The 20972-nt window shown below is 40.4% G+C and overlaps 8 protein-coding genes across 8 annotated transcripts; 5 read left to right on the top strand and 3 right to left on the bottom strand.

Annotated features, from left to right (window-relative positions):
• The first annotated feature begins 4 nt into the window (after nucleotides 1-4).
• BDB00DRAFT_815800 (uncharacterized protein) lies at nucleotides 5-1886 on the top strand. Its single transcript, XM_053122938.1, has one exon. The coding sequence runs from the start codon at nucleotides 32-34 to the stop codon at nucleotides 1775-1777; it is 1746 nt and encodes a 581-aa protein (XP_052981349.1). The 5' UTR covers nucleotides 5-31; the 3' UTR covers nucleotides 1778-1886.
• A 43-nt stretch (nucleotides 1887-1929) lies between these two features.
• On the top strand, nucleotides 1930-3486 carry BDB00DRAFT_815798 (uncharacterized protein). Its single transcript, XM_053122937.1, has 3 exons — nucleotides 1930-2245; nucleotides 2344-2650; nucleotides 2728-3486. Exons 1-3 carry the CDS (start codon nucleotides 2067-2069, stop codon nucleotides 3217-3219), a joined length of 978 nt encoding a protein of 325 aa, XP_052981348.1. The 5' UTR covers nucleotides 1930-2066; the 3' UTR covers nucleotides 3220-3486.
• Nucleotides 3487-3528: 42 nt separating this feature from the next.
• BDB00DRAFT_786667 (Alpha/Beta hydrolase protein) lies at nucleotides 3529-5170 on the bottom strand (the record flags this gene model as incomplete). The annotated part of the gene is made up of 8 exons (XM_053120629.1): nucleotides 3529-3559; nucleotides 3637-3746; nucleotides 3841-3890; nucleotides 3983-4161; nucleotides 4255-4351; nucleotides 4448-4499; nucleotides 4576-4604; nucleotides 4711-5170. 8 exons carry the CDS (start codon nucleotides 5168-5170, stop codon nucleotides 3529-3531), a joined length of 1008 nt encoding a protein of 335 aa, XP_052981347.1.
• A 4660-nt stretch (nucleotides 5171-9830) lies between these two features.
• On the bottom strand, nucleotides 9831-11445 carry BDB00DRAFT_760805 (catalysis At the Interface: the anatomy of A conformational change in A triglyceride lipase; the record flags this gene model as incomplete). Its single annotated transcript, XM_053119234.1, has 8 exons — nucleotides 9831-9864; nucleotides 9980-10058; nucleotides 10188-10271; nucleotides 10366-10452; nucleotides 10577-10662; nucleotides 10739-10896; nucleotides 11005-11033; nucleotides 11157-11445. The coding sequence occupies 8 exons, from the start codon at nucleotides 11443-11445 to the stop codon at nucleotides 9831-9833; spliced, it is 846 nt and encodes a 281-aa protein (XP_052981346.1).
• Nucleotides 11446-13583: 2138 nt separating this feature from the next.
• BDB00DRAFT_815795 (uncharacterized protein) lies at nucleotides 13584-14399 on the bottom strand. The gene is made up of 2 exons (XM_053122936.1): nucleotides 14136-14399; nucleotides 13584-14071 (listed from the first exon to the last, which is right to left on the bottom strand). Exon 2 carries the CDS (start codon nucleotides 14001-14003, stop codon nucleotides 13839-13841), a length of 165 nt encoding a protein of 54 aa, XP_052981345.1. The 5' UTR covers nucleotides 14004-14071; nucleotides 14136-14399; the 3' UTR covers nucleotides 13584-13838.
• Nucleotides 14400-17160: 2761 nt separating this feature from the next.
• On the top strand, nucleotides 17161-17709 carry BDB00DRAFT_270030 (uncharacterized protein). The gene has a single exon (XM_053116734.1). The coding sequence runs from the start codon at nucleotides 17299-17301 to the stop codon at nucleotides 17587-17589; it is 291 nt and encodes a 96-aa protein (XP_052981344.1). The 5' UTR covers nucleotides 17161-17298; the 3' UTR covers nucleotides 17590-17709.
• A 120-nt stretch (nucleotides 17710-17829) lies between these two features.
• On the top strand, nucleotides 17830-18804 carry BDB00DRAFT_760775 (Gti1/Pac2 family-domain-containing protein; the record flags this gene model as incomplete). The annotated part of the gene is made up of 3 exons (XM_053119231.1): nucleotides 17830-18001; nucleotides 18113-18220; nucleotides 18317-18804. The coding sequence occupies 3 exons, from the start codon at nucleotides 17830-17832 to the stop codon at nucleotides 18802-18804; spliced, it is 768 nt and encodes a 255-aa protein (XP_052981343.1).
• BDB00DRAFT_270035 (uncharacterized protein) lies at nucleotides 18696-20191 on the top strand. Its single transcript, XM_053116735.1, has one exon. It carries the CDS (start codon nucleotides 18804-18806, stop codon nucleotides 19851-19853), a length of 1050 nt encoding a protein of 349 aa, XP_052981342.1. The 5' UTR covers nucleotides 18696-18803; the 3' UTR covers nucleotides 19854-20191.
• The last annotated feature ends 781 nt before the right edge of the window (nucleotides 20192-20972 follow it).

The following is a 20972-nucleotide window of genomic DNA, read 5'->3' as shown; positions in this document are numbered from 1 at the left end:
TTCTTTTTGCCTAAACCAAACGACGTCCGCTATGGCTGCTGCTGCTGCTGCTGCTTCTTTCCGCGCGTTACTAGACCTTTGCAAACGTCGTGGCTTCTTATACCAATCTGCAGAAATCTATGGCGGACTCCGCGGTGCATACGATTATGGACCATTAGGCGTCGAGCTTAAAAAGAACATTTTGAATTCATGGTGGCAACGACATGTTTATTGGCGAGACGACGTGGTTGGCCTTGATACGAGTATCTTGACACCGCACCCTGTATTAAAAGCGTCTGGCCACGTGGACGAATTTACTGACTTGCTGGTTGACTGTATCTTGACCAAAGAACGATTTCGACCTGACAAGGCGCCTGCACTTGAATTTCTACCGACAGACAAAGACAATGTCAGCGGTGGTGGTCGTATACCCGTAGATGCACCAGATAAAGCAACAGCAAAAGCATGGCAAAAGCTAGTTGAGGAACAAATTGCACCTAATATCAAGACGACGCTGGAAGGCAAACGGATTATGTTGCATGTCAATGCGTTTGTGCAACCTGACAGTCAGGGTCAAAAGGGACGCATTGACTTTGCGTCTAAAACAGGTGACTGTTCAATTCCGCTGGATTACAATGGCTACGTCGAACCCAACAGCAACTCACCCTTCCTAACTGCAAGTCGACCATTCAATTTGATGTTTAAAACGTTTTTGGATCCGATCGATCCGATCGACCGCGTTATCCAGACCACCACGCAACAGCATGAAAACAACAATAACAACCTAACCTCCGTACGTGAAGCTGTCGACCAGGTCCTCAGACCATCCACAGTCTACTTACGCCCTGAAACTGCTCAAGGCGTATTTATCAACTTTGAACAGGTGACACGAACGATGAATAAGCGACCGCCTTTTGGTATTGCCCAAATCGGCAAATCGTTCCGTAATGAAATCCGATTAGAACATGGTATTTTCCGGACGCCCGAGTTCGAGCAGCTCGAGCTAGAGTACTTCATTCCACCATGGGAGTCATCGCATTGGTTCAAGTATTGGCGCGAGCAACGGTTCAAGTGGTGGCTCGAGCATGCCTGTCACAAAGAGAACTTCCGTCAACGCGACCACGAAAAGAACGAAATGGCCCACTATGCCACAGGCTGCACCGATGTAGAATATCTCTATCCATGGGGATGGGGCGAGGTTGAAGGCGTTGCGCATCGAGGCAACTATGATCTGACGCAACACATCAAGAACAGCGCCGCCGCATTCGAGGTGGTCGAGGAGGAAGCACGTGTATCGTCACCGCATATCGAAGCCGACGACTGCTTGATCCCAGCAGAGAAGCCTGTGCGTTACGTGCCGCATGTCATTGAAAGCTCTTGTGGCTTGAACCGTGCCATGCTGGCGTATCTCTGCGATGCGTTCCATCAAGTGTCGGAAGGAAACAACAAACCACCGCGCAACATTCTGCGACTGCACCCTCGTCTGGCACCCGTCAAGTGTGCAGTAATGCCCCTCACAGGCAAACCCGAATTCATGCCACTTGCAGAATCCGTTGCCAAGACCTTGCGACGACGTGGCTGGTTTACTATGGTCGAAGCACAGAAACTCAAGATCGGCAAACGGTACTATCGTCATGATGAGATCGGTACGCCTTGGTGTGTCACGGTGGACTATCAGAGTTTGGAGGACGAGACGGTGACCATCCGCGACAGAGATACCGGCAGCCAGGAGAGAATACACTGGCGTGACGTCCAGCGATTTATTAATGATAGATTGATGGAGGATGAGGAGTTATGAAGTTATCCGCATCAGTTGTAATATTAGCCCATGTGATGTATTAGTCTTCTTTGTTTGTACAGTTTATAATTTCTTTGATCATTCTAAAAGTAAAAAAAGAAAGCATTATGATTGCTTATTAGTATGTCGTTAGTATGAAGCTGGTTAAATCCGGTGAATAGGCTTTCCTGTTGCTGTGAGCATATTTTATCCCGCATTAAAGAGGCCGCTACTGTGTGCTTGTATCTGGCTTAAACGTCGGCATTTGAGTTTGCTTGGAATCCTCCTCTTTTCTCACTAACACTATAAAATGTCTGGCGAAAATCCGCTCTTTCACTGCCTTGATCGACTCCACCTCAAAGACGACCAACAACTTCAGGATCGGGCCGAATACTTTCAACGACAACTTGCTGTCAATGTTCCTGCCAAAATCTTTGACAAAGGTCCCAATTGCCGAACGGTCGCTGCGATCCACATGGCGTTCGAAAGGTACCTGTCACCGCGAGCACACAAGCCATTTCATCAACGCGTTCAATTGCTCAATTTGCAAACTTTGACCTATTTGCAAAATCCAATTTAACGTGTAGTTTATCACGATCGGGTTGGGACAATAGTCTAGCAGCACAGTTAGCGGGATGTCCCAAACGAGCATACGAAAATACAATCAGCGTTGTCCGCAAAACACTGCAACTACAACCGACCGTTACGTTTGAAAGTTTAGGCGTGACCTTTGGATGCACAACAATGATACCGCACGTTCAAAAGCTATGGACTTCATTTTCAACGGCGTATGTCTCGAAAATGGGAGAAGCACAGCGCAGGACAGCACAAGATGAACTTAACCAACCAGCATGGAAAGGCGCAGTATTCTACTCTTGCGCGAAAGCGTTTGGTGTAAGCAGAATATAAAACTATGTAGTCTCGTTAAAAAAACATTGAACGTTTTTGGATTGACGTACTTTTGTCAACAGGAAAGAATAGCAAAAAGCAAGTTACAAGAAATGTGTGCATCCAATCCTACTGAGTTCAACAGATACCTCAAAGCGGTATCTGATGTTTCTGATATGGAACTCAAAGAACTGAAAAAAGGATCCACTGTTGCATCACGGCCTCGGCGTAAAAGAAAGGGAGAGACAGAAGATGACGATGGCGATAAAGAAGAAAAGGAACGGGAACAACAAGATAATGCAGAGAATGGGCCGCCCACGAAGCGCCCACGACGAGGACCAACTGCAGCAACAAAAGCAAAAGAAACTGAATCCACATCAAAAAAACGAGAAAAAGCAGCAAAAAGCAGCAATAAAAAAGCAGATCCAGTGTTACCTTCACGAGACGAAAAGAAACACGTACCCGTCTCCGGCATTGTGTCACTGATTAACCGTCAAGATTACAGGGACACAAAGCGCTATAGAGACTACATGGAATGGAGCAAGAGTCTCAAGACGCGTCTTGAAAGCACATAAATCTCTACTACTATTCTCCTCATTAGCATCTACCCTGGCATCATTCGCATTTCAACATCAGTTTTTTTACACGTAAACTGCTATTACAACCACTTCCTTCTTTTACTTCACGCATCCTTCTTTTTCCTGCTCCAGTATCCATCGTCACTCTCGCATAAGTGTACTGTAAAACAGATATATGATAGATAATGTATAACAGTTACAGTTGATTTTATTTCATTTTTATATAAAATATGGAGTTTCTCTGTCTTTGACAGATAAATTGATAGTAAGATGTCGGTTTGCCCGTTTCCCTTTTCCTGGAACAACTTAGAGGCAAAGACCGAGCAGACCCATATAACTAATGATGATTTGAAATGCGTTAGTCTCTGTTCACTGAACATCATTATTCCCTTCTTGAACTGTATGTAGACTTACTCAAGATGATCGGCCATGTTGGTAAAGAGAGGAGTAGAGTTAGCGCAATCAGGTGTCTCAAGACCGTTTTCGCATACTTGCATGGTGTCATCGCTGCGGATCCAGTATTCCTGTAAACAGTGGCAAAAAGAATAGCTTAGCAACACACTAACTCGAGATATAAACCGTCCATTCTGGAAACAAGATTTGTGATGTCTAGCTCACCTCTCCGGCATGCATGAATCCCATTGTGGTTGAGGGAACATGGGGAATAACTACAAGTAATAATCGTTATAATGTGTTTCTAGCGAGCTAAGATATCAGAGAGGAGAGGCCGGATACGAGTGCGGAATAGGTTAAAACTTACGATCACGCTTGTTAGTGAGACGAGTGTAATAGATACCAGTGTCGATAATGTAATTGGCGAATGCGGTATTACCAACACGAGGAGCACCTGCTGTGTGAATGGAAATCTTATCAGCAGGAATACCTCGTTGATGGAGATCAAGACCACATAAGAGAGAAGTAGCACCACCAAGCGAATGACTGCATTTAGATATATTGAGCGATGAATTTAGCTTCGGACGTCTAGCATGTTTGTATCGCTTAACATAGTAAGCTTTTCTTGCTTCTTATTACCCAGCAGTGGCAACCGAGTAGTCGGGGTATTGTTCAAGCTGGTCAAAGACAACAGCAGTAAGTTCGTCAGCGACATCTTCGTAGCTCTCATAGAATCCTAAAAGATATATACACAATACGATGAATGGTAGTCAATATACATCTCTTATTATAATTTTCCATTTTAAACTGTTTTGCATTGGATGTAACATACCGTTATGGACACGACCACCGGCGGGGTAATTAGTCAGCGTGGCATCCAAGTTCTGGAAAAAATGAAGTTATTATATGGTTATGAACATAAGTTATAACCCAACATTTCAACCAAGTAGAACCACTTACAGCAGCCCAGTTTTGAAGGGACGCGGAACCTATAATTATTGCAAATCATCAAGTTAATAGATATCCAAAAGCCGCTTGATGCTGGAAGCAGTGACAGCGACAGGTAATATAATCAGTTGCAGGTTCTTAATATACCTCTGAAAACGGCAACAATGGTCTTTGATTCATCATCGCGAACCACCATAGCGTTCGTATCGTGAATAAGCGTATCAAAGGTTTCGATGATCTCGGTATGACGGACATCACCACAGCGTAAGCACAACGCCCAAGTTCCACTCATTACGCTCGAGCAGTAAGCAGCACCGGCCAAGGTCATGTAGTAAGTAATCATTTCTTCTTCCTGAGCGGTTGGTTCACGGACAGCGGCAAGGGCTACTGCACGGGTGCCATTCAAGGCAGCTTCAACAGAATCAGGATAATCGGTTGTATTGTATGCCAATTCGGTATCACCATAGGTTTCCGTACCAGACGGAAGAGGACCATTGGTCTCAATAGCATCAGCCTCAGGGTCAGCATCTTGACGCTTCTTGTTGACAGGAATGGCAGCAGCAGCCAAGGCATAGGAAAGGATTGTCAATGGGAGAGCCAGCTTCATCTTGATTATTGAGCTCGGGTTTGGATTTGGAGAGACTGATATCACTTGTTGGAAGATGACAGTCAGGCTCGTAAATTGTAAGGTCCTATTTATATTGTTTGACGTTTTTTTTCCATCGCTCGATATTTCTTCAACGAAAATCAAGAAGGAACTCAAGATATGAATGTTCCACATATCCGCATTGTAAGCTATAGCAAAGAATATTAAGTTTCCCTTTGAAGAAGAAGTAATTGATAAGAAACGATTTATGCAAACGCGCACACATGCTTTGCGTGTGTCTCTACGCGTACACGCGCATAGCCGCTGGGATGCCAGCATATTTTTTGTGGCATAGTTGCTAGATTTGGTTATCGTGGGTAAAATAAAAATGCATCGCGTAAAGAGGATCAGCGTTTGTTAGTGCGTGGATTGGCCATTTCCCCAGGGGGTAGCCGGTGGAAGCAGTCCAGGAGGCAGAGAACCCCGGATTTGAGTTTTTGTTGTCAGATCGGAAAAGTGGACTCTAGGATGATCATAATCGTTGTCTTATGGGACAACAGAAGGCGAAGAAAAAACTCGTGTGTCCGATTGAGATCTTGTGGGTGTGAAACATGCACAAGCAATTAATTAAGTATTACGAACTGATCGTGTATGTTATATGTAGCTAAAAGGATAGTATAATACATCGATTATTTACACAAAGCACCTATTTAGGTAGCTTCGTTGTACCAGCCTCGGATGTTTCAATCAAGGACTCTCTTTCTTTTGTCGATGCTTCCGGTATGTTTGCTGATCTCTATACCGCAGCCAAAAATGGTTAATTTATGCAGCCTGCTAACGCAGACAATTGTATCTGACCACAATATGTTGGATAATGTATTAACTCAAAACGAGTCTGAGAGAATTGATCATTGACATATTTATTATTACTCGAAGTTTTTCTAACTTTCTCATAATTTTCTCACTCTCTCCTTTACTGATTACAGGATTTTCACTAATGGTTGCCACACCTTGATTATCAACTTGGCGTGACACCCATTTCCATTTGGCTACCGGGGAAATTTCAACTTGGCGCATGATGAAAATCAAAATGGCCGACGATGTTGTTGCATCAGATGTAATTCGTGTACCGAAATATTGGTCATTAAAGCTAGGCACGTATTATCTTCTATACATAAGTATTATGTAATGGATATATCACAGCAACAACAATAGTAAGTATCTATAGAATAACAGTCATAAGTCGGGCACAAGTCATTCAACGAATCAAATGGCTTGTAAAAGACGACAATGACGAACAGCGGATACAATAAAAAACCTATATCAGCAAAAGTTTTCAAAAAAAAAGTGTAAGTAGCTTTTAGTGAGATATATAATGATTGCCTATATTGCTTTTTTTATTTTGCATGTGCAAAAAAACGGATGTTGTATATATTGTATATGCATAGAAGTGATGATACTAAATTAAAATGTGTGTGTCATTGGATAATTGATAAAATTGTTGTATGGAATAAGATGCGGAATAATTGAAATTATCGGAATGGTTGTTATGATAGTGATAATTGTAACAAGATGTGGAGGAGGAAGATACAAAAGAAGATGCAAAGATGAAAAAAAGAAAGCTTATGCTCATGTTATAGCCAATATGACTAATGGATAACAGATGTAACCAAAGGTCCAGAAGGCTTGTTTACATTAACGCGTTCTTGTAAGAGTTCTCTTTGAATCTCTTGAGTATACGAGATCAACCTGTAAATATATATTAGTATGAGATTTAAGTAATTTGACTGAACACTATCATCCGAATCCCACTGCCTCAACACTTGCATATAATGCTTCTAACAGCGCTAAGTATTCTAAAGAGGAGTAACCGATCATTCCAAGTGGTAGGGATTTGAGCAGCTCTGACCTGGACGTGTTTCCATCTGTCTTTATCAACCAAACTGGTCTTGAATAACGCCACATTCGTTTTGGTTACTTGGATACCATATGTACTAAATTTCTTGAATGTCTCCCAATGTTGCATTAATACCATAATGAGATGCTTCTTTTCGTAACGCGGCGACATTACATTCAAGAATCTTGATAGTATCCTCGATAGTATGAGTCGCATACTCTATCATCATCCCACTGTTTTTATAGACTAAGCAAGATAGTTAATAATGATTTTGTATCTAGTTGAATTATTTATTACCTAGATGATTCGACGACTACTAATTTAAGATCGTTCTGCGTTTTCAAGTAACGTAATGCATCAATGTTTTTTGCTGCTTCGGTTGGTCGACCATCGTAAACACCTGTGTTCAAGTAAAGCGATTTCGTAGACTTATATTCCACTTCACACCTTTAATGAAAATCCTGTATAATGCTCCGAGTTCATGCATTTTGCAAGTTACTAAGTTTTTTATCGCCATATATGGATAATGAAGCAAAGAAGGTTTCAAACGATATATTGACAAAATGCAATACTTTTGATTCTAATTAGATAACTATAAACTGATATAATATAGATTGTTGCGTGGCAAGATCACTCATATTCTATACCGTAATATAATAGTGGTCTTCAACAATGCTTTCATCGATAAGCTCATATCGCTCATCTATGAGTGAGTTTTAAAAAATGTTCATGTAAGTAATTTTCATTGCTCTCCGGCAAATGTAAGATATTGCTGTATTTCACCGCGGGTGTAAAAAAGATCTTATTGTGGCACGTTTGTCAATCAGTGTACCGTGTAATCGACTGTGGTGTTACATACACTTGTGTAAGTTTTGACGTCTAACCCCACTGCGTAGACAAACAGGAGCTTTTACAGATGAATCTTTTAAAATCTATGACATTCAAAAGCGTGTTCTTTCACTTTAGTCATTCCCATCAACGCCATATACGGTTGCTTTTTGGTACATTTCTTACTGTGATATCTTATACTAGCAACAGGCCTAAAAATTTACAGTTAGCAAAGTGTACAATGGTACTTTTTTTAGCCACTCTGTACTGTGACTCAACTGATTCGCCAGGCAATCAGAGCTAATACGTATCACGTAGGTTAACCGCTTCTGTCCTCCTAACCTAGGTTTTTTTGTTAAAGCGAAGTTTGGTCTGCATCGTTAATATTAGCCAGTTCTATCAAAATAATGTCTTTTTGCTATTAGTAAAGATCATTTGGGATCACATTATACCGCTGCGGAACGCATACAGTTGACTGAGAATCAGGAGTATGATGGATAATTATTTTCTCACCATCATTCACACACATAGAGATGGAGTAATGATGTCGTTACATCACTTACGATGTTTGTAGTACCGTGGTACAACATTATTACTCTTCTCAATATCGCTTAGACTCTCTTACATTTACACATACTTTTCCTCATCGAGGAAAAATGTATACCAGTAGCAGCATTAGCATTAGTGACGCGCGAACGCAGGTTTAACGCTGACAAAAGTCCAGGTACCAAGAATTCGGAAAAATAATATTGACCGCACCATTTAACTTCTTAAAGGTAACAAATGATATCCCCACCGAACAGATTTTCAACGATCTGGAGCTCATAGATGTGAGACAAAAAATGATTTTCGCTGTAATTTGTGGGGAGGTAACATGAAAAGGTGATCTGCGCATAAATCTAACAGATTTTGATCGAAGAGATCTGAATCGTTGTGTGGCAGTATCATAAATCAACAATAGACATTTTATTAAAGCATCCGGGATATGATAGGTAAAAAAAATAATCGCAAAAACGGAACCACAGTTTTACCACGCATACGTGTCTGCTTCATGTACTACGGACAATAAAGATATGTGGAATCTTGGAAAGTTAAAAATGCTCAGCAATTTATTTCGAGTGCAAGGTATCATCATTGAGGGACGGGTTATATATTTAAAAAGCAATTAAATCATAGAAGATTTTATCACATTTCTGACGGTAAGATTGTAATCTCTACTACAAGGAAACACTTATTTTCTTCTATGATTTGCACCGACAACGCAGCTGGTTGTCTTAATGATTGACATGTTAAGCCATTTTTGAGCTACCGTGAACCGTTGCTATATGTGCACATTGCTAGAACGCGAAAAGGTTTTATATGTATAATTGCTTGGTTCGTTAGTCTATAAAGCATACGTACGTAGAACATGTTTAATAGTTTTTTTATATCTTACAAAATTGACCCTTTCAATCAAGAGCAAATAAGCCGATATGGGTTTGAGAGTATAGGGATAAGTAGAGTTTTAGTTAACGGTTGCCTCGATTTATAAAGTATTCTCAGCTCTCGTTCATAAAAGGCAAGTGTTCTCAAATTTTATGTAGCGAACCGTGGCAGTAATGAGCAATTGAAATTCCAAATGGCAAAATACCCAAAAAAACCCAACTGCTTTTGCTACATCACGCTTGTTGGCGCTATATCTCATGTTAACAAGACGTTGTGTAGGTAGTATAAGAACGGGTAATATATGTGATAGTAAAATAAATGTGTACTGTATAGGGCATTTATTTTTGGCTTTTTTTATAAAAGAATATATTTTGACTTGTAAGACTAACTAGATAAACTGACAACAGAAAATGTCCATTTTCAAGCTATAGCGAAAATACGCACCCATTGCAGTAATAATGATTTAGTTGATAGAAGCTGATAAATAGTAACATCACTTTGATTGGCTAGAAACTAAAGTTTCTTTGATTTCTAGAGGCAAATACCCGTGCTCATATCAAAGTATCTAAAAAGTATCATAAAGAGCAGAAACAATTGTTAGTATAATGAACGAAAAGAAGATTACACAAAGTGTTTTATAATGTCAGAATAAGCATGAAAACTATGAAGAGTTTACTTACGTAGTATGATCGACAAAGCTTGTCAAAGTAGCAACGCTGTTAGAGCAGTCAGCAGTTTCGATTCCGTTAGGGCAGACCTCTAGTTATTAGAAAGTTAATATTAATAGGTGGCAAGTAGTAATTATAGGAAGGGCTAGAATACGATTTTTTTTCAAAGCGAAAATAAAAACTGACACGGAGAACGAAGAAAAAGTGAACTTGTACTTACGGACTTTGCTGCTTAAAGGAACATCCCAGAACTCCATGCCCGCGTGAAGGAAGCCAGCAACAACGGAGGGCACATGTGGCACGGCTGTAAAATAACATCATTACACCAAAAAAAACTCTATGGTGAGATGTTTTCCCTCTTCCCTAAACTGAATTAGTATAACAAGCCGAAGACTTACTGTCACGTTCGTGAACTGTTCGCTTGTACGGAATTCCAGTATCTACAACGTATTTAGCAAAAGCCGCATTGCCTACGCGAGGTTGTCCTAATAAATTAGATTAAAAGTTAATGATATGCTAGATATAAGCTCATATATTTATTTTAATGTTGCTTTCTATTAAAGATTTCATTATTGAATCTATATGAATAAGTAAAGTAGAAGTATATACCAAAGGTGAAAAGCTCAATATTCGAGACGCCTTGTTGATGCAAATCTAAAGCACACAGGAGCGCAGTGGCACCACCAAGAGAGTGGCTGTGAATTTAGTAAGTATTTATAATGCAAATTAGTTCTTGGTACAAGTTGAAAGCATTTCAATCTTTGTCGTTACCCTGTAACAGCAACTTTGTACTCTGAATGAGCATTCATCTGGCTCTTCACAGTCGACATCAATTTTGATTGGACTTCGGTATAACTGGCGAGGAAGCCTGTGTGAACGTATGCAGTCAAGGATGCATCGGGGTAGGGAACGAGAGTGGCTGTTAAATCCTGTTGATATAGGCCAGAATAATGAGAGGATTGAATATGCATGGGTTATGGCTTTTAATAACAACTCTTCATTAAGTAGGTACACACACAGCTATTTAGCGTACTTACAGCAAGCCAATTTTGAATTGAAACGGAACCTATTAACGATTATAAAGACATCAGCGATGAAAATAACGATTATACACCGTAGTAAAATTTAGTTCAACTGGATTTGATACAACACTGTTCCTAGCTTAGTAACAAAAAGAAATCAAATATACCTCTAAAGACTATATAAATTGTCTTTTCAGAATCACTTCTAGCGATCAGGACATTGGTATCGTACACAATCGTGGTAAAGGTATCCACAATCTCCAGATTATTCGTTTTGTCGCAATTAGGGCAGACCCAGGTACCTCCGGGAATCACACCAATACAGTACACATTTGCAGACAAGGCACTGTAATATTCAAGCTCTGCAATTTCTTCTGCCGTCGCATCGCGGACGTCAGCACGCTCTTCAAGAGAACGGCGGGTGTAAACCGGAGAGGCGAGGACAGTGAGAGGCATAAAAAAGTAAGCGAGGAGCGTTACAGACAAGGTGACCTTCATAATAATCGTACAATTCTTTATGAGTATAAAAAATCAAGTAGTGTTGTGTTTTCTGTTGGCTAACTCCCCGTCGACAACAATTGCATCGGCTTTTATATACTAATTGTATCTAAATAGAAAAAATCAGATACGTGATGACAGTACGTACATCTTGTTCTTTCACTGATCTGTCGGCGAATAACACACGCATAATCGATAAAATGGCAGTGGTTTTTCCCTTTGTGTACGGTAATACACTTTTTTGAACTGAGGTAATTTATCCGTTCTTTTGTTTCGTGAGTAAGGTTTTTGGCGGGTCACGTAAACGGTAATACGTTGGCACACAATTTTTCCCTTAACAAAATAAAGGGCGATTAGTCTTTTTTCTATATAGTGATATTATAGGTATACTATGTACAGCATCTCTCTTCATTTAAAATTGTACTTTAACGGGCAAAATAATTACCACAGAATGTTTGCAAGCGTTTCCCACACTTCTTTACTTAAAATACTAATGAATTATTTACAGCTCGTTTCAAATAGAATTGTCTTACGGTCCACCAACTGAAAAATGGAAGTGAACATGTTTCTTAATATTACGTTAGCCAAAATCCGTATGGTTCAGCGTAACTGCGACATTGTATCCTTAGAATTTATGCGGACGACTTTACATGTAAGTAAAGCATTGTGTTACACCAAAAGAAAATTGGCTCGATTTGGTGAAAATCATGTTCTGAGGTACGGATCACTTCTGTTCGTAAATGTGAAACCAACTTACTGTACGTCAGTTCGTTTTACTGTTTCTATCACACACGAACACAAAGAGTATGATATAAAAACATTCCTAGTAGTAGAGAACTAGAGTGCGTGTATTTCATTCAGTAAATGCATATCATACCAATTATCGATGTTTTTTCTGCATATTGCACATGAATGACTGTCCTATACCAATCTGCTAGATTGCTTGTCATTAAAAGCAGCTGGGATGAGCTTATTGTAGCAAGTGGTTAGGCTGTTGCTGTTTGCTATCTGTGTGTGCGGCCATGGATTTCCTCTGTTGACTAGTGCTATTATGCCCTTAGTGTAGTAGCCACAGTGTAAAGTTGCTGTTACACGACATCTTTCTTCCTTGGGAGGCTTTCTTCAGTTTGTGGATAGGCTTTTGCGTATATCACGTAAACAGTATTACTATCTCGGTTCATTTTTCCCAGAATAATGTAAAAATTACCATATGCTAAGTTCTTATATCACTGACACATGGCACATCCCCGTCCCTCATCTCATCGGTGCATCTTCATCAAAGTGGTAAATTTAACCGAATTTACATATGTGACGTAGCTTAGAAATGAGAATCATAGATTAATCTATAGAAGAGAAATTAGTACCATTTAGTCAGTATTTTCGTACCTTTCGAGCACATCAAGTTCATCTTTTTCCTAATATGATAATACATTACCTTTTCATCATGCATGTATAATAGACCGATTTCTTTTTATAAGTAAGCCGAACCGCGGTATGATGTTGGTTCCGATGACATACGCTTTTAGGGTTTTGATTTGTTACACATTAATGTACTATTCCTGTTCCGATTCCTATCACATCACATAATTGAAAACACTTGTACATCTAGGTGATTATGGTGATCCTGCTTTAATCCTTTCTGATGTTTGACAAATCCATTATCATATTTAGTAGTTAACGTAGTTAGCATATATATGATAAAAGTAACAGCAGGATTTCGTTGTCTCATCTGAAACTTTTTATTGCAAAGATCTGGGAAAAGGAAAGTTTAAAAGGACTATGTAACATAAAGAACCTTTCAAATAGGAGAGTACGATCACGAGCTAAAAATTACTGTAGGATGTCAGACGCTTGTTGTTTTAGCTTTTGATTCGTGGAACCCATCGTCATTTGCGACGTTGTAATATAAACATAAAGTATATTATATCAGGTAGTAATGCTCAGAATGCACATTGTAATATGCGCCTGTCACCCCAAACAATTTGAGGCTCGGTATTATAGCGAATTAAAAAAATCAGTACTTATGGAGTCTCTGCTAGCAGCGATTACGATGTTTTAATGTTTGTCAAACATAGTGCATGCTGGAGGGAATACGTCCACATCATTTACCACTTGCATAGAGTAACGGAATAGAGCGACTACATATGTCAAGTAGGCATGCAATATGAGCTGATGTTCAATAACTATAGCGAGACACGAAAACATCCAAAGTTAATGCTCTTCTAACGAGATTGTGTACGACTATTGATAGCATAGATCAATATATGTTTGAATTTGTATATGTATGTGTATTTTAGGTAGTAACGGTAAGATTTGATCTGAAAGCGCCCTTTTCAAAAAAGTAGTAGCAACTAGAAACATATGTAGCAAAGACATGAGCCACCATATACAACGGAGATGTGTATCAATTGGATATATATGGTACTTATTTTACTGTACCCCGTATCAATATTGAAGGCGCAACTACCTCCCACTTTTATATAGCAACAGTGCAAGATTAAATGCGAAAAAAGCATTTAATTAAACAATTTGCAATTGCCGGATATACTTGAAGATCCTTTCACTCCATCTTACACTAAAAAAGCTGTTTTCCAGTAAGTGATAAGTATTGATTTGACTGTAAATGGCATATATGATCAGTAGCTTACATTAATCATACCAGGCGGCTTTAGTAAGACTATGAAGAGTACATTTACTGAGTGGGAGAAAGTCATTTATTAGTTACGATAGTAGGCAGCGATCGAGATAATTGGCTATTGTAAACAAACAATAGAAATGTTGGCGCGGGTGTGTAAGCACTTCGATCCCTCCTCGTTGTTATGGTATGCCGTGAAAGTGTGGTTGCAGTAGTGTTAATGTAAAATTAGAAAAAAAAAGTAGTATACCAACCAATAGACAACAGTGGGCTAATGTAGAAATCGAGCGGTTTTCACCCTCGTCTTCCTCTTTATCGTCCCGGTTTGCCACTTGTTTACTTTCTTGCTGGTACCGACAAGAAGTACTGTACATACGCAATAGGTATGGCTATACATGATTGACTCTTGGAACCACGGGGTAGATAGCCAGATTTCTGGTTTCAAAAAAGAATGTTTCAATTAGACGATCATTACAAACTCTACGTTATGTCAGACAAAAAGTTGATATACATAATAGCGATTTTCCGGCAGCAACAAAACAGCGAAAAGAATTGAGCGCGGACATACGGGGCCGGACTGGGAGTTTGATAAAATAAAGTGTTATATGGGCCACACTAGAAGTACTGGTAGTGTGTGTGTGTAATGTACATCAATGATCTTCAGGGGCAGTCAAAGCAAGGAGTGATCCGCTCAGGCTGCAGACATCACACACGCATTCCCTAGAAATTCTTTAAAACGATACCAAATTAGGCGAATGTGAGGCTTGCCACGCATGAACCTGCTGGCTTATTTCGGCGATATGCCAGAAAGGGATTTAGCAAGTCCGAATAGGTTTATATGCAGATGACTAAATTACACAAAGGCACTTGTCTTCTATTAGTTATCCCTTAAAACTCACGAATGGTGTGTGGATTATGTGGATGCTGCTTCCCAACAAGGATGCCTCCTGGATACACAACACCAAGCAAGCTTACATATATACATATATATTTATATTACTACTTTGACTGCGCGCGCACTTTTGGATGTTGTGAAACAAAACAATGATGACCTCGGGGTGTAAACCTTTAATAATCAGTGATATCACCGTCATCAGCAGAAGTGTCTTAAGTGTACCTAGTATACATTATGCTTTCAAAATAGGAGAAAATACGGTAAAATTTGCAAAGAAGAGGACAAGAATTTCAATGTACATGCGAAGGAAAAGAAAATTATCGAACCTTAAATGGCAGCAGAAGAGGCATTGGTGTTTTTACTAAGCAATACATTCTTGGATGTACATAATGTGCATAGTAGCATATGCGCATGGATGTATATCAGGTGCAAAACCATTATACTGACTCCTATTTCTATTCTGTTCTAGACGAATGGAGACTAGATAAAATAATAGCATCTTCAAAAGCCGAAATAATTGGAAACAGGTATGTGACAAAGAACGTCATTCACAATTTCATGCATTGATATTTTTAGCCTCGGCGCGAATGTGTGCTTAGATGTGGTATGTACTAGTATGCAAGGTGTAATGCAGTAAGCAGAATTATGCGGTGTGATCTTTTCTTGCAGGGAGCACAAAAAAAGACAGGATTAGAACAAGACATTATGCTTGAGCACGTCCTTGACATATTTTATTGTACATAGAAATGTAGTATCTTTTCTACTCAGAGTTTGACACGATTTAATATCAACTACTACAATTATGTCGCTGTTTGCCATGCACTCACCAGATATAAAATACATGACAAAACGTGGTTCATCCTTACCATGTTTTTTCCTTGTCCGTGGCTACTTTTTTTGCTCCTCTTTATTCCTCGTGTCCACAAGACAGCGACAACAGCAATACACAACATCACATAATAAACCATTAGATCTACACCTCAAGCGAGATTTCTTTATCCGACAGTATGTAGTAACAGCATCGTCTAAGCACGTACTATCCCGCCGACAAAGAAAGAGAGACCAAGAAAGAGTGAAAGACAGGGAGTGGGGAGAAGGAGAAGAAGGAGAAGCGAAGATATTACTAGAGGAAGACCTACGGTACTACAGGAGAAACGCCATACCACGTTGCTGAAGGAAAAAATGAATATGTAAGGACAGCGTGCGTGCAGGATCAAGATATGTGCTCCCCTATGTTACGGGAAAAGAAAGAGAGAAGATGAAGGAGAGCTTAACATATCGCTCAAAAAAGGAAAAGAGAGAAAGGGATGCAGGTTCATCCTCCTCACATAATAACACATCAAAGATCCTCGCTATGACGCGCTCGATGGGTAAACCACAAAATGGGAGACAGACGGAGAAGGCAAGAGAGAGCATGAATAACTTACCCTTCTACGCACAGATACCCATTGCCTACTGCTGCTACTTCTTATTTGTCTACTGCTAATACTTTTGCTACTATTCAAAGTGGTAACGTGGTTGAGAAAAGCAAAAGTGCCCAGCACGTGGGTCTACTATATCCAAAGGGGTCGAAGCTTTTCTCTTTGAAAAAGGCTTTTTTTAGAGATGCGCTCATAGACTGTCTCTATCTATCACTTCATCTCCAAAAGGTAATGGAGCTACATTGAAAGAACAGCAGCAACAAAGTTCGTCAAAAGCACTGTGCAGAGCCAGGACTACTACTAGACATGGTAGTATGTTTGCATAGTGATGCTACTAGCATATCCTTCCCCAATAATAGCGATTGCTACTAAAGAGAATCTTCCAAAAGGAGGTCATTAACTTTGTCTTGGACATACAATACTGCTGCTGCTGCTATGTTGTAAAATAATGCACGGGTCAGAAGGGAATCAAGATTTTTCTTTTTTTCGTGGCCCCTGCTAGCGGCAGAAAAATCCTCCTCTCTCCCCTTTTGTTCGTTTTTATTTGATAGACACAAACGAGCAGCATAAAGCGATCCTGACATGATTGTACTTTCTATTTGAGGATCACTTAAATCTGAAAAATTTCCTCAAAAGTCATCGAGTCCACTATTAATGCCGGGCGCACACACCTACTTACCCACCCACCTACCTACCTACCTGCGTACATACTAAATACGTTCGCTCGCTCAACACAAAGTAAAGAAACGGATGCACAGCACATATCACCAATACTCAGGGTCAATCTTTATTTCCCTTCACCCACATCCTCTTGTACCCACGCGACTCAGCCGCTCGACTGCAGCAACAGCCCTACCAAGATGCTGCTATTCTCATTATTGTTGTTATTCTTATTAATTGGTACAAGATCCTGTATGTTTTTTTTCGCACCTTGCCGAAGAAGAACAGTATTGCATATTTGCATGTCCTTCTTCGATGTTTTATTACATTACCCCCCAGCTCTTTCGCTCTATTTCTCTCAGTCCACTGTAATGTTCTTTTGCTCTCGCTCGCACGATCTTTCCATTTCCCTCTATTTGTCTGTTTTTACTAATCAACTCTGGCTTTCTCTCTTCTACCCCCCGTTCTCCTATACTCCCTCTTTCTTTTAAGATTCTTTCGAGCCCTCACGCCACTCGTTTGTATAATCTTTTCTCTTTTCCTCTTCCTTCGTTTGCATTCACATTTAAATCGTGCTTCTTTTCTTTTTGCTTTCCTTTGTACATCTTTTTTAATTCGCTAAACTTTACTGCACACACCAACTCTTTGTTTATTCTATTTTGTTTTAAACCCTAATCAAAAAGTATCGTCACTACTATACCTACTTACCTACCTACCTACATTATACAGCAATGCCAACAAATGAAACATTTCACGGTTTTGTGGAAACCACCACAGACACCCTGCTAATCTTTGAAGCATGTCGTCGAGGCATCTTTCCAAAAATCAATCGTCGTTTACAAGAAAGAGAACGAGGTGCAGTGCAGTCGGGCACTGTGTTTGTCTTTGACGAACGAGAATCAGGTAAATAGCATTTTCTTCGTCATTCTTAATATACCATCCATAAAGCGATCAAACAACATAATATAGTTTGTTAACGTCTTTCTTTTCAAAATTGAAAACAATAACAAAAAGGCATAAAACGTTGGACAGACGGGTTTGTTTGGAGCCCCTCCCGCATCCTCGGCAACTTTCTGATTTATCGTGAACTTGACGGACGCGATTCGACGACCGATAAGCGACGTGCCAATGCTCACCATCGGGCAACAATGCCTGCTGTACCTCCTGGAAGCATGGCGTCGGGATACAATTATTGCCAAGTCAATCAAGAATTCGAAGACGACAGAATGGACTTAGGAGCAGATGGCACGAGCACCACCGCCTCGGCGGTTGATCGGAACCGCGAGCGTGCATTGGTTGGATCGCTAACAACGTCGTACAACTTTAAAAAAGGAGGACTAATTAAGAAGACGATGAGCATTGTCGTAAACGGGTCACCACAGCACCTTATCAGCTACTATACTAAAGAAGATGTATTGAACAACCGACTACAAACGCCTTCTTCGATTCCAGAACTTGCTTCACTTGAAATATCACCAGACTTGCTCTTGCGCCAAAGCTTCCGTATCCCTCCTATGGCCGAACATACAGACATGTTTGATAAGATGGAATTTTCGCCACGGTCACTTGCCTTGTCTCCTTACCCCATGCCTAGTATGTGTTTTTCTGAAACCTTTTTCCTTCTAATTATATCCTTTTTTATGCATTTCCAACAGCCGCATTACCGAGTGTCACTTGCTACGACACTAGTGATATCTAACCGATAATGTTGATTTCACCAGGGCAACAACTACGCAGGCGTGCTTCAGAGTACTCAGAGCCAACGTACTCAAGAAAATCCTCCAAAACAAGCTTCGATAGCGGCGTGCGAGCAATGACGTTGAATACATACGATAATAACGATGTAGGAGTGCCCACTACTGGTGATATGGCGCTTTCACGTGGCAGTAGCGTTGTGAGCAATAGGGGCCCCATGGTACGATATAACACGGCTCCTGAACAGCATGAGCTGACTCAAGTATGTGATCCAATGGTCGCCATATCGAAATGCACGCCAATGATGCCGCTGGGTTATCCTTCAGCCGTAGCAGATATTTCGTCACCGCGACAGCAGTCATCTACGGTGTTCATGCCTTCACCCACTGTCACCGACCCACGTCCTACATCAACCATAGGCCATCAACAGCAACAGCAGCATTCCAGCTTGCCTTATCACTTGCAGGTACCAGTAAGATCATCAAGACAAGTTTCGTTCTCAATGACAGATGGTCCAGCAAGCACGTCACCTCCACCATCCCCATATAATCATTATGGTCGCCCTATCCCGCGAAAGTCATCTCATGATCAGCAACAGCAGCAACAACAACAACAACAACAACAACAGAACGATTACTGGCAACAGACACATCATCAACCACAGCGAGCAAGAGACGATGCCGTCTATCGAGATACTTCCGAGCAGCATTTCCCATCACACCCACCTGCTACTGAAGGATATCACAATATTCCACCACAACAAGAGCATCAGCCGCAAGGACCGGTTTCTGCACCACTACCAACACAATCGCCAGTGCCGCCTCAACAGCACAGCAATATGATGATATTCTCCCAGCAGCAGTCGACTCCAGTTGCATTGGAGGCTACTAAGGTTATAACTTCACCGCCAGCAGTTATTGACCCCAAACCGCATATGGTGTACACAACAACTCCTCAAGTTCACCATCCTTTGGCTGCTTCCAAGGACTTTCATCATCATCACCATCCTCACCATCCCCATCCTATGCAGCAACCCACTAGCCAACTGGAGTACTATTAAAATATGGGCAACGATATCAACAACAGCCATTCTATCTGCTCAAGCACACACTCTCTCGCTATACCTGTCTTTCTCCCTCTTTCTTTTATCTTGTTTTAACGTTACCCTTTGCATAATCCCTCCAATTACACCTACCACAACAACATTTTTGACACTCTCAGCCTCTCACATGCATCTCTTTTCTGACTTTAGTTATTACTCTATTATTATTTTCTTTTTTCTTCTTTATTCCTTGTTGTCTATGCGCATCCTCATATTACGGTTTCTCACTTTTTTAAGCTCACATTTTCTTTTTTGGGTTATCTTGCGTTTGCATTTTTTCTGTAAAACTTCTCTCTTATTCTTTTTTTTTCTATCTACTATCGATTCATCGTCTAGCACAGCAACAACAAAAACAGCAGCACTCTTCAGTAGCAATTATTATTAGTGATTACTATTATATTTTCACTCATTCTTTTTTTGATAATTCTAACCTATTATTTTTACCCATATTTACACGCACATACACACGCACACACACACTAAGACACCAGGCCAGGTTGCTCAAGTCATTCATCATACTATATTATGGATTGATCATCATCAACAGAAAATATATATTATTCATTCGTACATACAAAATCATACACAACCCATCTGTTTATCTATCGTCATATGATACGTGCAAAGACTTTACTATGATAAAGCGGCTTTTATCTGACGCATACAATTACATAGTGCGTATTATGTCAAAAAGAGGTTGGATGGAGATAAAAAAGTGGCTGTCGGATATGAAAACCAAAGGAGAGCCAAGGAGGAGAACGAGGTGTTAAATCAAAGGAAAACTTCACATAAACAACGCGCGAACTATTACCGATGTTTGCTTCTGTTGTTCGCGTGGCTATATTTACTACTACCATGCAATGTGGACAACAACAACATGCGAGAAGGAGCGGGCGCAGGAGATGAACCAGCAACGGAGGTAGGAAGGAGGGGGTATAAGGGAAAAGCAAGAACCTGCGGCAAAAAGAAAAGCACATTGCATTCTTCCCGAGGTACAAACCAGCAATGTGGTTTCATGTGGCACCTTACCGGTTGCGAAAAAACGAGAAGCAGGGGCTATATCATATGCTGGAGTCC

The sequence above is a fragment of the Zychaea mexicana genome, assembly GCF_025766255.1.
Source record: "Zychaea mexicana strain RSA 1403 chromosome Unknown BDB00scaffold_23, whole genome shotgun sequence".
NCBI lineage: Eukaryota > Fungi > Mucoromycota > Mucoromycetes > Mucorales > Lichtheimiaceae > Zychaea > Zychaea mexicana.
This window is presented reverse-complemented; position numbering and strand designations above follow the sequence as displayed.